Source organism: Delphinus delphis, chromosome 10, assembly GCF_949987515.2.
Source record: "Delphinus delphis chromosome 10, mDelDel1.2, whole genome shotgun sequence".
NCBI lineage: Eukaryota > Metazoa > Chordata > Mammalia > Artiodactyla > Delphinidae > Delphinus > Delphinus delphis.
In genome coordinates this window covers 65,864,705-65,881,792 of record NC_082692.2, presented here as the reverse complement: position 1 = coordinate 65,881,792, position 17,088 = coordinate 65,864,705, and the positions used below count along the sequence as shown (strand labels likewise).

Sequence of the window (17,088 nt, the reverse complement as noted above, 5' to 3'; positions counted from 1 at the left end):
ACTGTGCTGTACAGCAGAGACTGGCACAACATTGTAAATCAACTATACTTCAGTTAAAAAATAAATAAATAAAATTAAAATCATCTTATCTAGTCACTTTCCCTCACCAGAGAGCTATGAAGTACTATTCAGCAGCTCCCACCCCAACTCCTGTACCATGGGATTTTCTAACATGTATCTGACGACTGTGACAACCAACATTCATTTCTGGTAAATGCAAAAGCACTGGTGGGCATTCAAATAAACATGAAAGGAATTTTTTGTTTTGTTTTACTTTGTTTTTCCTGTTCCCACTGCCCCTAAAACAACTGAATGAACCATGAAAGATATAAACCAAGCCAATAAATATCTTTTTTTTTCTCTTTCCAGTCCAAATCTAGTTTTTAAAATCGTGGTCAAAACAAAAACAAGGGCTTCCCTGGTGGCGCAGTGGTTGAGAGTCCGCCTGCCGATGCAGGGGACACGGGTTTGTGACCCGGTCCGGGAAGATCCCGCATGCCGCGGAGCGGCTGGGCCCGTGAGCCATGGCCGCTGAGCCTGCGCGTCCGGAGCCTGTGCTCCGCAACAGGAGACGCCACAACGGTGAAAGGCCTGCGTACCGCAAAAAAAAACAGAAACAAAAAACAGTAGGTCCCACAAAACCAAAAGAGGCAATACCACAACAAAACTAACATTCTTTCAACAGAGCCAGGACTAAGTTCTACAAACGAAATATTACCATTTCCCCTATCCTGGTTCCTAAGGTACATTTTGAGGTGGTTTGGAAGTCACATTTCAGACCACTCTAAACATCTCAAAGTGCTCCAGATCATTTAAAAACTCCCCTGAAGGCAAAGCAGCCCTCTTTTAGTAAGGAGAAATAGTAGAGAAACTTCCCCAATACTGAGACTGAAATAACCAAGACCTTCAAGGCCTCCAAAGGTCTCCTATGTAGAAAACAGCTTCTCTCTGAGAATTTACAAATTCTTACAACCCAACTACATTTTTAGAGGTTGAAAATATTCTTTTTAAAAAATATGCATTGGGGGCTTCCCTGGTGGCGGAGTGGTTAAGAATCTGCCTTCCAATGCAGGCGACATGGGTTCGAGCCCTGGCCCAGGAAGATCCCACATGCCGCAGCGTAACTAAACCTGTGTGCCACAACTACTGAGCCCACATGCCTAGAGCCCGTGCTCCCAACAGGAGAAGTCACTGCAATGGGAAGCCCTTGCACCGCAACGAAGAGTGGCCCCCGCTCGCCGTAACCAGAGAAATCCCGTGGACAGCAACGAAGACCCAACACAACCAAAAATAAAAAAATATAATAAAAAATAAAAATAAAATAAAGTGAGTCTTTCATAGACAGCATATAGTTGGATCATGTTTATTTTTAAAAAAATGCATTGGAACAGAGGTACAATGAGCCTTCCAGAAAGCACACAAAAAAGGTCCATCTGTATGCATTTTTCTCTACTTCTTGTCTGATCATTTCCTATAATACCCATGAAAAGTCTTGATTTATTTTACTTCTCTGAAACTCAGGGGACATCACTTTATTTGCTGATCTCTTTGACCAGTGATTACCTTCAAGCATTCACTTAGGTGTTATTCTCTTTTAATCCTGTTGCCTCTAAAAGTTGTCAACCAGTTTTCAAGAAGGCTTATTTTTTAAAATTGAGATGTAATTCACATACCATAAAATGCAGTGGTATATTCACAAAGTAGTGTAATTCAGTAGTGTACAATTCAGTAGTGTATTCACAAAGTAGTGTAACCATAACCACCAAATAGTTCCTAAGAGGCTTGTATTTAAATTAGATAGAAGACCTAAGTGATAACCTAAGTAAGAAACATGGAAGTAGGGAAAAATTGCTTTAATTTACATTCTGAGGGTAGAGAATGTAAGCTAGAAAGGGCGAGTACAAATCAGATGTTCTGCAAGGGGAAAGTTAAAGGAAGAAGCCAATGTACTTTAAATCCCATAAATAGTTTTTATGGATGGCCTCTATCTACTTCCCATTGAAGGTAACTGTATAAATGACTTTTCCTCCCTGAACTGAAGCTGGGACTCAAGCAGGCTCCTGCACTATGCAGGCTGATTAACGACTCTTTTCTTCTTGCTACCCCATCAGAGGGAACTCTTCAGTGAATTCTTCTAACTACCAAAAGGCACAGGAAACCCCATACAGCCTTATACAAACTAAGATTCGGCCAAAGCCACCTAAGCATTTGACCAAAAAGACAAGTGAGGACTATAGCAATTCTACCTAAAGAAGAGTGAGGAACTCAGAAAGGCAGTGAACTGACACAGGGCTATAAACAGAGTTCAAACACCTTCTGCATTTCAGAGAGGCAAATTCCATCTCAGCCAAAGAGTTCTAGGGAAGAGAATATGACTTGCCAATTAAGGCATCTGCTCATCACTGTCATGCTATACTGTCACCTGTCTGTTCTACCTACAGATGTCCTGTGTGGTTTAGATAGAGACCTCCAATGCTACATAGTCTACCAACCAAAAACTGCCAAGCTGGTGGTCCCTGCTTATGAATAAACTGATGCCTTGGGTTGCGAAAGATGTCCCATTCTCAGATCCAGATTAAGACTCTACACCCAGGACTTCCTTGTGGCGCAGTGGTTAAGAATCTGCCTGCCAACGCAGGAGACACAGGTTTGAGTCCTGGTACAGGAAGATTCCACATGCTGCAGAGCAACTAAGCCCGTGCACCACAACTACTGAGCCTGCGCTCTAGAGCCTGTGAGCCACAACTACTGACCTGTGTGACTAGAGCCCGTGTTCCGCAACAAGAGAAGCCACTGCAGTGAGAAGCTCTAGAGCCCATGAGCCACAACTACTGACCTGCGTGCCTAGAGCCCATGGTCCGCAACAAGAGAAGCCACTGCAATGAGAAGCCCGCGCACCACAACAAAGAGTAGCCCCTGCTCGCCGCAACTACAGAAAGCCCGCGCACAGCAATGGAGACCCAACACAGCCATAAATAAATAAATTAATCAATCAATCAATTAATTAATACCATATTAAAAAAAAAGACTCGACACCCAAAAGCCCCAAGGAAAGGTAGCATGCAGGGAGCCCAATAAAAAAGTCAATAAAAATATTAAAACTTCCCTACCAGGGCTGCAAACTACCACTAACCATCCTTGCTAACTTAAGGGGTTTTAATAAGGAAGCTTAAATTGAAGAATAAGCCAGCTCCCAGAATACAAAATGAGTTTCATCTTAAGTGTTAGGAAAGTTAACTACCCCAAAGAAAAAGATTAAGTAAAACCAGAAATTATAAAGTCTTGCTTTCCAAAACAGTACTGGGATTCTACTTTAAAGTCAGCAACAAACCCTCAAAAGTACCCAGCCCTGACCAAGCCCTGAAAACATACTTATATCCTCTTAGGCTACCCCTCCCCTTACTAGCTGACAGACCTAAACTCAAACTTCCCTTAGTCACTAACCCTTAGTGCCTTACTGCTCCTATAAATTCTACAGGGACCTCAAGCTATCATTCCCAATAGTCCAGTGAGCCCCTATTCTGCAGTAAGTACCACACCACCTAATGAGGTTCAGAATACATCATCATCAGAGACAACTCGCTCATGTCTCTGCTCATGGTACTTAGCCAAGTTGTCCATTTCCAGAGTCTACACCAAGGTAATCTCTCAGGAGAGGTAATCCCTTAAAGTGAGGGTAAGAGTCACAAAACATCCATATTCTCTAACAGGACCTTCTACTCAAAGTCTTTGGGGTGGGAAACGTTAAAAATGAAATAAACAAGACCAATCCCCAGGTAATGCCAAGGATGACTAAAATTAACCCTAGTTCCAGCACCTCTCCCCAGTTCACCTGATCCCTCTAGGACCGCATCACAGGATTCTTCTCCAGGTGTACTGTTCTCCACTCAGCCATAGAGTCCATCCACTGCCTCCACAAGACCCACCCAGCCCTAAAAAGTGCCTCTTGGCTTTCCAGACATTCTTATTTTTAAAGCTCAGCCACCTTTCCTTAAGGCTCATCTGTAAACACCCTCCCCAAATGTGGTACCAAACCCAGTAAGTCTCCTGGCTGAAAAGATCGTCTGTAGTTTTAGAGATGTGACAGTAAGTGTGATATTTTCTGATTTGTCAGTTTTCCCCTAAGAACTAAAAGTTTTACTTGTCTATTCTGTAAGTGCCAGGAAAAAAACCCAAAAATGTGTATTTGCATTTTCCAACTATAATTTATTTTTTCTAAATGATGTTGAGCTACTCCATCTGGAATACCATAAACTATGCATGTTTTGTATCATCCATGTCAACCCATTTCACAATGGATTTCTGCCCCTAAACTGAAAGATTCTCTTAGAGTTTTTTCTTTTCTTAAGGAAGGCACTTCTGTTTCATCAACACAGACGTAAAAACTCAAACCATTTCAATTGTGAAAAATGAAAGGATATGAACCTATTCCCTTAATAAATGCAGAGAGCCTCTGACACTTTCAATATACCCAAAATGCTAGGGTACGAGACCAAGTGACTTGGTTGCTGCAAATGCTTACTTCCTAAGAAGAAATTTCCTTCACAGGGTCACAAAAACTGTGTCCACTCACTATATGAACACTGACAGAATCAAAGCAAGATATTGCTTCTTCCTACTAACACCACCCTATTAACCTTCTAACTTTCTGACACTACTTAATGAAGCAGTACTAAAACAATTGTGTAGTACTGCAGTTTACTGTAAGAGAGTTACTTTCTATGTCTGAGACTTATTAGGAAACATAATCCATAAGCTATATTGTTTTTACTTAAATGATACAAATTCCTTTGGGAAAAAAATCACAGCAAGCTTTATACTGTCAGTATTCAAGTCCATCTAAAAATCAACAGCAGTTCTGTCTGCATTCAAATATCAGAAAAACACTGTGAGAATGCGAACATCTACAACCATTCCAAGATCTCTGGAGGAAGTATGCTACATAAACAGAAAGAACAACTAAGAACATAAAATAACATCAACACTACTCCAGTTCCTGCCCCAGCTCTGTACAGGAGAACTGATATCAGGTAGGCAAGGCCCTGCCATGGGCTCCTAAGGCACATATGCATTAGGCTTTTCTACTTACTGAAAGTCCACTTGCTTACTGTCTATTTTAAACGGTGCAAAAAAGTTCTAGAATAAAGACTATAAACAAATAATCGAATGCAATCATTCTCACAATTCAGGGTGCATCAAAAATCGCATGGAGGGGGCTTCCCTGGTGGCGCAGTCGTTGAAAGTCCACCTGCCGATGCAGGGGACACAGGTTCGTGCCCCAGTCCGGGAAGATCCCACATGCTGCGGAGTGGCTGGGCCCGTGAGCCATGGCCACTGAGCCTGCGCGTCCGGAGCCTGTGCTCCGCAACGGGAGAGGCCACAACAGTGAGAGGCCCGTGTACCACAAAAAAAAAAAAAAAAAAAATCGTATGGAGGGACTTCCCTGGTGGCACAGTGGTTAAGACTCCACACTCCCAATGCAGGGGGCCCCAGTCTGATCCCTGATCGGGGAACTAGATCCCACATGCATGCTGCAACTAAGAGTTCACATGCCACAACTAAGGAGCCTGCCTGCCGCATCTAAGACCCGGCACGACCAAATAAATACATAAAATAAGCATTAAAAAAAAAATCGCAGGGCTTCCCTGGTGGCGCAGTGGTTGAGAGTCCGCCTCCCGATGCAACGAGCGCGGGTTCGTGCCCCGGTCCGGGAGGATCCCGCGTGCCGCGGAGCGGCTGGGCCCGTGGGCCGTGGCCGCTGGGCCTGCGCGTCCGGAGCCTGTGCTCCGCAACGGGAGAGGCCACGGCAGTGAGAGGCCCGCGTACCACAAAAAAAAAAAAAAAAAAAAAAAAAAAAAAATCGCATGGAGGGCTTGTTAAAGCAGAGATTGGTAGGCCCCACCCCCAGAGTTCCTGATTCAGAAGGACTAGAAAGGAATCTGAAAATATGTATTTCTAACAAGTGAGAGGTAGTACTGACACTGCTGGTCCAGGATCCACTCTGAGGACCACTGCTCTATAGTTTGTTGACAGAAATAGTTCATTGTAGTCTTTATCTTGCGAGATTTCTGCTGATTGTTTTAAAATAGGATACATCAGATTTATGTCATTTTTTCATATTTTTATTGGAAATAATTTCCAAGTTACAAAAAAAGTTGCAAGAACAGTACAAAGAACACACTCATATGCCCATTACCAGTTTCATCTATTGATACATGTTGTCATATCTACTCCCTTGCTTCTCCATATTCATCAAATTTTTTTTCTAAACCCCATGAGAGAAAACTGCATACATCATGGTCCTTTACTTCTAAAAACTTCACTGTGTATTTCCTAAGAATAAGGATGTTCTCTTACATAACCACAGTAGTTACCAACTTCAGTGAATTTAACATTGATACACCACTGCCACAATCAATATATAAAACAGTTCCATTATGCCCCCCAATTCCCTTATGCTTCCATTTTACAGTCAACTCCTCCCCCAATACCTTGGCAACCACTATCTTCTATTACTATAATTTTTCTTTTTCCAGAATGTCATATAAATAGGATCATACAGTATGCAGTATTTTTTAAAATTATAATCAAGTACAGAGAACACAAAATGTACCATTTTAAAGTGTACAATTCAGTGACATTAAGTACATTCACCGTGTTATGCAACCATCAGCACTATCTAGTTCCAGAAGAACATTTTTATCACCCCAAAAGGAAACCCCATACCCATTAAGCAGTCACTCCCCCTTTCCCTCTTCTCCAGCCCGTAACAACCACCAAACTACCCAATCCATTTTCTGTCTCTACAGATATGCCTATTCTGGATATTTCACATAAATGCAATCAGACAATATGTGGTCTTTTGTGCCTGGTTCCTTCACTGAGCATAATGTTTTCAAGGTTCATTCAAGTTGTAGCATGTATCAGTACTTTATTTCTTTCCAGGGCAGTATGTAGCCTTTTGAGTCTAGTTTCTTTCACTTAGCATAATGCCTTTGAGATTCATCCATGTTATTACATGCACACATAGTTTCATCATTTTTGCTGCTGAGTAGTATTCCATTGTATGTGTATATCAGAGTTTATTTGCTCAGTCACCAAAAGACATTTCATTCCTGGTACTTTCCCCAGGAATATAATCATGTAAGTCAAGGTACTTTTACAACTAATAGGGTTATTATATATTTGCACATGGCAATAGAAAAACTCAAACGTACACAATATGTGTAGGTTCACAGTCCCTTATCTGCAATTCCAAAATCTAAATATCCCCTAAATACCAAGTTTTTGGTAAATTTTCAGTGAAGTCATTTGGAGACAAATCTTGATCTATATACTACACTTAGTCTCTTTATAGTCATCTTCTTAGTAAGAATATTCATTTTGCTGCAGAAGTATTACGTCTGATACACATCCCACTGGGAGAAATAATTCATGTATGAGCTATGTACCACATTACCTTTCTATATTCAAAAAAATTCATAAATTCATCTGATCCCACAGATTTTGGATAGAAGTTGTGGCCCTGTACTTACACAGCTCTAAATGAGACAAAAATTAAACTGATATTACTTGAGTCAGTGAAGAGGCATTAATGTTTTCTCTGTTACAGACTAGCTCCCCAATACATCAACTAAAAGGATGAACTCTACCCCACAATCCCCCTCTTATGATCAACATCCATCCTACATGGTCTCTGCAGGTTATCCTAGCCTAAAAAATTGACTGCCATTTATAAAAGACACCATTTCTACTAAAATTCACACAAAACCTTTGAACAAGTAAATGTTAAAGTTCTCAGAACATCTGATTGTTTCAAGGTATGTTCTTCAGCAGATATATAAGAGTGCATGGCTGTGAAACCTAAACTACCCTTTAATGCACCTCACCTGAAAGGAGACCACAGCTGCTCTCCATATACATTACTCCACATACACCACGTTATTCATTCCAGGCATGCTGGGAACCCATCAGGGCCTGGCAGAGTGTCAAGAACTGGGTAAACAGGAGGGAACAAGACAGACGAGGCTCCTGCTATCATGGAGCTAACTCTCTAGTGAGAGGAATAAGACACACAAAACCGCTGAGAAAAATATCAAAGTGATAAATCCTATGATGACAAACCAAGATACAATAAAAAATGACTGAGGAGTGATTTCAGATTGGATGGTGAGGCAAGGCCTCTGAGAGTTGAAACTGAAGTCAAGAACTAAACCCCAAAAGACAAGTGAGGATCAGTGGGAAGAGCAGTGCAAAGGCCTTGACAGAGAAAGAAGTCTTTATTCGCCAAGGACTAGAGAAAGGCTCAGTGTGGCTACAGTATAATAAGAAAGGTGGAGAGCAGTATGGGATGAGATCAGACAAACAGCCAAGGGCAAACTCATGCAAGACTGTGTAAGTCAAAACAAGAAGTTGGGAATTTCTTCCAACTGAGATGGAAAGGTGTTAAAGGGTGTTAGGCAGGGGAATAACATGATCTGACTGATAATTTAAAAAGTTCATTCTACTTGCCACACAGTGATGTAATATGGATAACATGGGACTGGTAATCCAATCCATTCATTTCAAAAGGTATATATATATATACACATATATGTATGTGCATATATATTTTTTTTATTACACTATCACTTCATATATTAAAATGTCAAGAAAAGTGCATTTCCTGAAAGCTGATTTTTTTTTTTAAACCACTGTCCTGTCTTGAATGATTTCACATGTGTATCAGTATCTCTGGTGTGCCAGCTACAATTTTAATAGCTACCACAGCCAGGAAATTTAAGAACTCCCTCTGTGAACCATGTAAGTTAATGTAGGTTTTACTCTGCTAATAAATCTGACAATACACATAGAAAGTCAATGACTACTACAGAAATGGAAGAACTGCAATTGCTGCTATTTAAACATCAAGACATGTCTTTTTCCTAAAAATACCAATACTTAACGAAAGCACAGTTCATGAAACAACATAAAAGCTGAAATTATTGCCCTATGAGTCAAAAAGCAACAGCAGCCTATAAATTCTATTTTTAATTCCCAAAGTTAATAGTAAATCAATAAAGTATGTATGAGACACATGCCCCTCCCTGCCAAAAAAGTGGTGTGCAAGAACAACTTAACTACTCTTAGTCACGTTTCCAAAAATTTAGAGTTGACATATTTAAAACAAAGGAACAATAGCTGTCTGAGAAATAATGCTTCTGAGTTTGTTGTCAAATTACAGAAAAAAAAATTCTGTACTTAACTCAAACACCAGATTATTTCAAGCACAAAAATTTATTTGTGCTTGAAATTTGTGGATCGTTTTCCTCTGTAGAACCAATCGAAAGAAGCTATCTAGTTAATGCAAAAATTTTATTCCATGGTAAACTGTTTAAAAGTAAACTTCTCAAAAATATGGCTTACTCTTACTTGAAGAGTTCTTTAATATGAATTACTGAAATTCTAAGTTTTGTGAAAAGACTAATGCTCTACTTCTTCAATTTAAAATTCTGCAAAATAGATCACTTAAATATTACCTTTTTAAACCACTTCATATGTGTAGTCCTAAAAATATTGGTCCAATACCTTGAGTGCATGGCATTTCACTTTTGATTACTTTTTCTGTAATAAGATTTGAAGAAACTGACCAAACCTGGTACTCTAAAATACTAGGAGGATATTCTGAAAGTCTAATCAGCAGTTCAGACCACAGAACAGAGGTCAAAAAGAAAGCTCTTCTGGATCTATTCATGGGTTTCAACAAAATAGCTGTTGCAGGAGTCTGTTCGCAGAATAAGACTAAAATTTCAAGAAACCACTAATTTGTACAATTTCTCTGGAAAGTTGAAAATTCCACGCTGAAGAAATGAAATGTAAAAGTTTACATATAGTAAGATAATTAAAATCTTACCAGGCTCAAACGTAAACATTCCACCACCATGAAGAACATAAGCAGTAAGTTTAATGATTCAATTATATAAAATATATTTGGGGACAAATGCTACAACACTCACTTTATATCTCACAGGCACTCAGAAGAACTGGAACATGCATCTTTATTGCCCATGTGTGGAAGAACATCCACAAAGAACCACAGCTAACACTAAAGCTGGCTGTTATTTGAAGGCATCAACAGGAGACTTCCGAAAATCTTAACTATGGTTTCTTAAAAAAATTTTGAGTAGCACAAGATGCAGAGATCTGACAAAGACTCTTCCTAACCCAAGGCTGCATGCAAGTCATGAAACTCACCTGTGTTATACTCCTTCAACTGCAAGTCCTTTACAGGCGTGCCATCAGGAGTCCGAAAGGCATTAAGAATCTGCAAGAATATGGTATGTACAGTAATGATACACATCATAATCAAATACTGAATATTATATTTCCCCTAGTGGCTTTTATTCTACATAATTTAAAGCTATGATTACTTTACAAAGGCAAAATTGAGCCATACACACTCCAGGCATTCAAAAACTGCTGAATAAGTAGAACATAATTATTTAAAAATTCTCAAGTACATAAAAAAAGCAGAAGAGCATAACCTCAAGAACTCAAGCTCTGAAATCAGACTGCCTGTATTCCAAGCCTCTCCTGCTCATGTGCTGTGTAACCTTTCAGCATCCGGATTCTCATCTTTTAAACATAAGATGATGCACTGAGCTCTTTCCAGTCCAGGGCCATGGCACCTGAACTCCCTCAGCCTGGTCAGTTCTTCTCCCCATTTTCAAATGGACTGTTCTCTCACTTGCATTCAGGCCTGGGATCAAATGTCACTTCCTCAGTGATGTCTTCCCGAACTACCCAATCTAAAATAGCCTATACCCCAATGATGCTCTAAACCCTTACTTTAGTTTCCTTTTTTTTTTGCTTATTTTTTATTATCCATGGAAGCAGTGACTTCATAATGTTCACTGCTATATCACTCAGTGCCTAGAACACTGCCTGGAATACAATAGTGCTTAATATTTGGAATGAATCAATAAAGAGTATGTGTTTCATAGGATGTTGTGATAATTAAATGAACTAATGCTTGTAAACATCACACACTGCCTAATACAGAGTAAGGCACTGTCTGCTCTGTGTTGTATATTCTGACCAAACTCTTCCTTAAGGTCATCCATAGTTTAGTCACCAAGTCCTTTACCACTGAGGAGTTAGGCAGATCCCAGTTTTTACTACTGTCAATAAACTGCATCTTTATGTATCTTTATGTAACTGCATCTTGGATCATCCCCTAAAGGACGATTATCAGGCCTAAGGACAGCAATCATTTGTCATAATTTTTTTTTTTTTTTTAACAAACCTCACCTCAGTTGAGTACATGTGTAACTGGTGAAAAATGAATGAGCTCTATGGATTACACCAAAGCCAATTTCCTGGTTTAGCTACTGTACTACAGTAATACAAGATGTTGACACTGGGGGACGGGCAGGAGAAAGCTGGGTGAAGGGTAATCAAGATTTCCCTGAATATTTCTTTACGCTTTCCTGGGAATCTACAATTTTTCAAAATAAAAAGTTAAAAAAACAATTTTAATTGATGAAAAGAAAGGAAAAGGAAAAAAGAAAATAAGCCTTACCTCTTCTTTTGATGCATTTTCAGGCACCCCATTTAATCGAATAAGCTTGCTTGGTTTCTCCTCACTTGGGCCAGTCCTATAATCTTGATCCTTGAATCCAGAATAAAAAATTATTTTAGAAACAAATACATGTTAATGCGCAAAATGAAACAACATGAAATACAGGTACTCAGGATCAAAAATCAAAATGACATATCATATGAAGATATGAAAAATTATAATTGTCTATTTTTCTGAGTTCCAAAATTTGATTTCTTTCTTTCTTTTTTTTTTTTTTCGTGGGATCTTAGTTCCCCGACCAGGGATTGAGGCCGGGCCCCAGCAGTGAAAGTGCTGAGTCCTAACCACTGGACTGCTAGGGAATTCCCCCAAAATTTGATTTCAAATCATTAGAATACAAGTGTGCTAAGACCCATGGTCATTGAGGGAATTTTAAAATAGTAAAGCAGAAAATTAAGAGAAACAACACTGAATATGACTTTTATAAACAGGAAAAAAAATCACCTAGATTCTCAAAACTAAAATTTTCTTTTCCTGAATGAGAAAACAGCAAATAAATAAATAAAACCAGATGTCACTTATCAAAGATGTCAACTATAAACAAATTCCAGAACAGTCAAAAGGTGTCATATGACAATATAACTTAACAGTACAATTCAGAGAAATCTGCATTTTCCATATTCACAAAAGTCTCAGCTCTCAGGGCTTCCCTTGTGGCGCAGTGGTTGAGAGTCTGCCTGCCGATGCAGGGGACGCGGGTTCGTGCCCCGGTCCGGGAAGATCCCACATGCCGCAGAGCGGCTGGGCCCGTGAGCCACCATGGCCGCTTAGCCTGCGCATCCGGAGCCTGTGCTCCGCAACGGGAGAGGCCATAACAGTGAGAGGCCCGCATACAACACACACACAAAAAGTCTCAGCTCTAACTGATCCTCTTTCATTTCAACAGTTATAAAAAGGGTTTAACTTTTGGGAAAAAAAAGTCTCCTATAACTATGTGACCACACCTCCCAGTTATGCCTACTCTCCTGGCACAATTACAAATAGTGTCCTCTTTTACTCTTTTTTTTTTTTTTTTTTTTTTGCGGTACATGGGCCTCTTACTGTTGTGGCCTCTCCCATTGCGGAGCACAGGCTCCGGACGCGCAGGCTCAGCGGCCACGGCTCACGGGCCCAGTCGCTCCGTGGCATGTGGGATCTTCCCGGACCAGGGCACGAACCCGTGTCCCCTGCATCGGCAGGCGGACTCTCAACCACTGTGCCACCAGGGAAGCCCCCTCTTTTACTCTTGAAAGTGTCCTGACTTGAACAATAAATTATATGGCCATCCACCTCTAACATTCTCAAAATCCATTATTTGGTTAGCATGTCTTAGAATTACTGTCCAAAATAACAGAAACTTCAATAGAGATGGGTAATACCTATTTTAAAAGATAATATTTTCAATGTCCAACTGCAAATATAATTCTCCTCGCTTAGATTATATATACATTAGATTATACATTATACATACAGAAATTCAACATTTAAGTCAATTAAGTTAGCTTCAACAGAATACTTGCAACATTAATATCACCGCCTCATAACTAGGTATTCTCTATCTCTATATCCTAGGTATTCTCTAAATGAGTTTAAATAAGAAAATGAGCCCTAAACAGCCACAGGCCTGACCGTGTAAGAGTTGAGAGAACCAACTCGCAAAGACAAATACTTTCAAACTAAACTATCCCAAAGCATTTCGATCAGTACCATCAAGCAAAATAATGAAGAGACACACATCAAAAATATGATCTGAACTGAGGGCCCTTTCTCTAGAGATGTACACTGAATACAAATCTTGCTTTTTAATGGATGTACAAAGTTAAGACCTCGGACTAATGGTCCTGGACTCTACACTTCACCCCTCAGAAAAGTCTTACGAAAAAGCAAAATTCAAAAAAGCAATCCACTCCATTAACATACCTGAAGGTCCCGTTGGGCATCTTGGGAAGTTTTGCCCTCTGGAAAAGACTTGCTTTGGCCATAGCCAAATATCTGGCTTCCTGGAAGCCTGTGATCCACATCACGGTACTCCATGCTTCTGTAATCAGTGTCTTGCCGGCCAAGGAAGTCCAGACCACCTTCTTCTTTAAACATACCAGCATCTGAACTCTGTTGTTCACCTCCAGAAAGCTGTGACTTGTCCTGGTCTTGAAGTGGACTTTGGCTGGTCTGAAAGTCTGGTGGAGACTCATGTTCAAAAGCTACACCTTGTGTTTCTCCTTCTCTTGTTTCTGAATGCTCAAATTCTCCCTTCTGAATGCCAAAAGCAGGCCTTTCTGTTGTATGGTCATGTGCAGATTCTTCTCTCTTGTTCACATTCATACCAGAATGTTCTCTATCTTGTGTAGAGGGCTGAATGTAATCCAAAATATTTGGATCCACAGAGGGCATCTCCCTATCTTTAAATTCCATACAAGGTCCCACCTCTCTGCCCCTAAAATCCTGATCAGTCCTGGACCGGTGTCTACCTCTGAAATCTGAATGTGGTGTATCCCTGTCCCTAAAGTCTAGATCACTAGTACCTGAACCTCGGCCTCTAAAGTCCATCTGTGTTCCGTCTTTGTCCCTGAAGTCCAAATCAGATACATCTCTATTCCTAAAATCAGAACGGGACTGATCTCTGGCCCTGAAATCCAAATCTGATAAATCCCTTCCCCTAAAATCTGCATGGGATCCATCCCGGCCTCTAAAATCTAAATCATAAGTGCCCCGGCCCCTGAAGTCAGGTGGAGGAGCATCCCTACCTCTAAAGTCAACAGTATGAGCATCCCTGTCTCTGTAGTTCATGTGAGATGTCTCCCTACCTCTATAATCCATAGAAGTACCATCCCCACCCCTATAGTCCATAGGTGGTCCTTCTCTATCGCGAAAATCCCCAGAATGTATGTCCCTACTTCTGAAGTCCAACTGTGATGAATCTCTGCTCTGGAAATCAGAAGATGAAAAATCTCCCCCCCTGAAATCATGTCCAGGTCCCTCCCCTCCTCGATAGTCACCATGCTGTCCGTCTCTAGCTCCATAGCTGAAAGAATGCTCCTCTACATTTGCAAAGGGAGGCCCCGAATGCCCCTGGAAATCAAAGGGAAGTGAATCTCTGCCAGGAAAGTTGCCAGAGTGTCTCTCTTGAGCATGACTCTTAAGGGGAGGAGGAGGATAATCCCTGTTCCACCCGGGAGCAAACCTTTCTTCTTGGCTCCCACTGTAGAAACAAAGACAGTGTTATTCATATTGTCCAGAGAGTTTGAAATCTACACACCAGCATATTCTTCTCTAATCACAGCACATTCTTCTGTAAACATTTTTTTTTTTTGGCAGAGTTCTGTAACAAGGTCCTAGATCTGCAGAAAACAGCAATGTTTTGCTATTTTAAGACGAAGTGGCGTAGTAAACTTTTATATTCCCATTTCAGAACACGAGGAAAGTCAACACAAGGTTTTCAACATGACTGCTGCAGAAAAAGCTTTCACCCAGTCCTGCAACAGGGAAAATCCGCAACACCAGATAAGCTAGCAATGGTGACACTCTACAAAAATTTCCATTTCCTATAGCCAGGGAACTTAGAATTCCAAGATCAGCATGATGATTCCTATACATCAGAAAAATCAATGCACTGTAAATTTTATACAGTAGGTTTCAGGAGGTGTCTTTCTCATTGGTGCATACAGGAGTAACATTCCAAAATATTTGATTACAGCCACAGTATGGACACCACCCAGTCAGAATGGATGCAGGCCCAAAATGAAGAAACACTGGCTGTAAATCACTAGGAGTATACCAGTGTTCACCAGCTGAGCATCAGCCCTGGCTGCATCTAAATCCTAGTTCTACAGTGGCTCTGCCTAGAACTGCTCTCACCTGGGTCCTATTATTGTTACTACTCAAGGGTATCTCAGAAGGCAGCATGAATCATGCCACAAAGCATGTGTTAAGTCGACTAAACCAAGCAACAGCATCCAGGAGCTTAATACTGAAAGGGACCTAGAGAGAGCATTAGGCCTTCAAGCATTATCACCAGGTCCCCAAAAAAGAAGCTGATTTTCTAGATTCTAATGCCTCATCTAATTTTTCATGGTAATACAATATATTTTAAAATAAGCATAGTATTAAATTCACATTCTCAGTTTACAGAACTCAAGAGATAAATGAGAATTGGCCCAATCTTTCATACTACCTAACTTCCTCCCTTTGTCTTAAGCTCCAGACCATTTTATACGTTTTGACTTTGGTAAAAGATTAGGGAATTTAAATAGGCAATTAGGTACCTAGGATACTGAGCTTGAAGGGGAGGGGAGAGAAGGGCATGAAAAAGGAAAACATGAAATGATCTGAATGGTTACCTGCTTTTTAGCAGTAAAACAAAAGTATTAAGAGATCAAGTCCAACTCAGTTCTCTCCTTCCAGAATATACAGGTTCTATTACATGACCCTTCTGAACTCAGACTACACTGCTATAGAAAGATTCAACAGAAAACTGCTTCTGGGTTACTCAGTGCAAGCGAAACAGTTACAATGCCAAACGCTTTCCAAAAAGTAATAGGAATTTAACAATAGTAACCTAAACAGTTGAATGATGCATATTTAATGGATTTTCAGAACATGGTAACTTCCAATAGCTCCTATTAACATTAGTTATATCTATGGGGTTCATCATAAGAGAAGCAACTTTAAATGTTCTTCATAAGTAATCCAATATAACACTAAAATTAAGACATTACCACTAATTCTGGTGTCACCCATATTTAAAATCATTCAAATCCCAATAGTTAGGGACTTCACTGGTGGCGCAGTGGTTAAGAATCCACCTGCCAATGCAGGGGACACGGGTTCGAGCCCTCTTCCAGGAAGGTCCCACATGCCATGGAGCAACTAAGCCCGTGCGCCATAACTATTGAGCCTGCGTGCCACAAAAATTGAGCCCACACGCCGCAACTACTGAAGCCCACGCACCGCAACTACTGAAGCTCACGCGCCTAAAGCCCGTGCTCTGCAACAAGAGACGCCACTGCAATGAGAAGCCCGTGCACCGCAACAAAGAGTAGCCCCCACTCGCCACAACTAGAGAAAGCCTGTGCACAGCAACAAAGACCCAACACAGACAAAAAATTTAAAAATTAACGAAAAAAAAAATCCCAATAGTTAGCTTGCAGGAAGACTTAAGCCTCAGCAGACACTCACAGGCTGAGTGCTGAGGTATCTAAATCTACATGTTCTCTGACCAGAACACATCCAACAGTGTCTTTGAATACTACCCTAAGGATTACCTTACCCTCTTCAGTGGAGAAGATCAAAGAGATCTAGAGTAACCACTGTACTAGGGTTCTTAGAACTGTATTTTATGTAGACTATTCAAGAAACACTTCTATTAGTATAAAATAGCAGTGGCTATGAAAATCATTTTCAACCAAATTTTTAAAAATTTTAAGAAGATGAGTTGTTAAAATAAATACAAAATTATTTTCCTGCAAGATACCTTTTTCACCCAAATTAGT

The 17,088-nt window shown here is 40.3% G+C and overlaps 1 protein-coding gene across 3 annotated transcripts in view; it reads right to left on the bottom strand.

The window, feature by feature from the left end:
• RBM6 (RNA binding motif protein 6) overlaps positions 1–17,088 on the bottom strand; it is a 107,445-nt gene that overhangs the window by 67,242 nt on the left and 23,115 nt on the right. Inside the window, exons 3-5 of one of the 3 annotated variants that reach the window (XM_060022531.1) lie at positions 13,520–14,798; positions 11,561–11,650; positions 10,234–10,303 (exon numbers count right to left, since the gene is read on the bottom strand). In XM_060022531.1, coding sequence (XP_059878514.1) covers positions 10,234–10,303; positions 11,561–11,650; positions 13,520–14,798 — 1,439 coding nt within the window. Of the gene's footprint in view, positions 1–10,233; positions 10,304–11,560; positions 11,651–13,519; positions 14,818–17,088 lie in introns of those variants that run through there. The other 2 variants (XM_060022532.1, XM_060022534.1) reach the window with 2 other exon arrangements.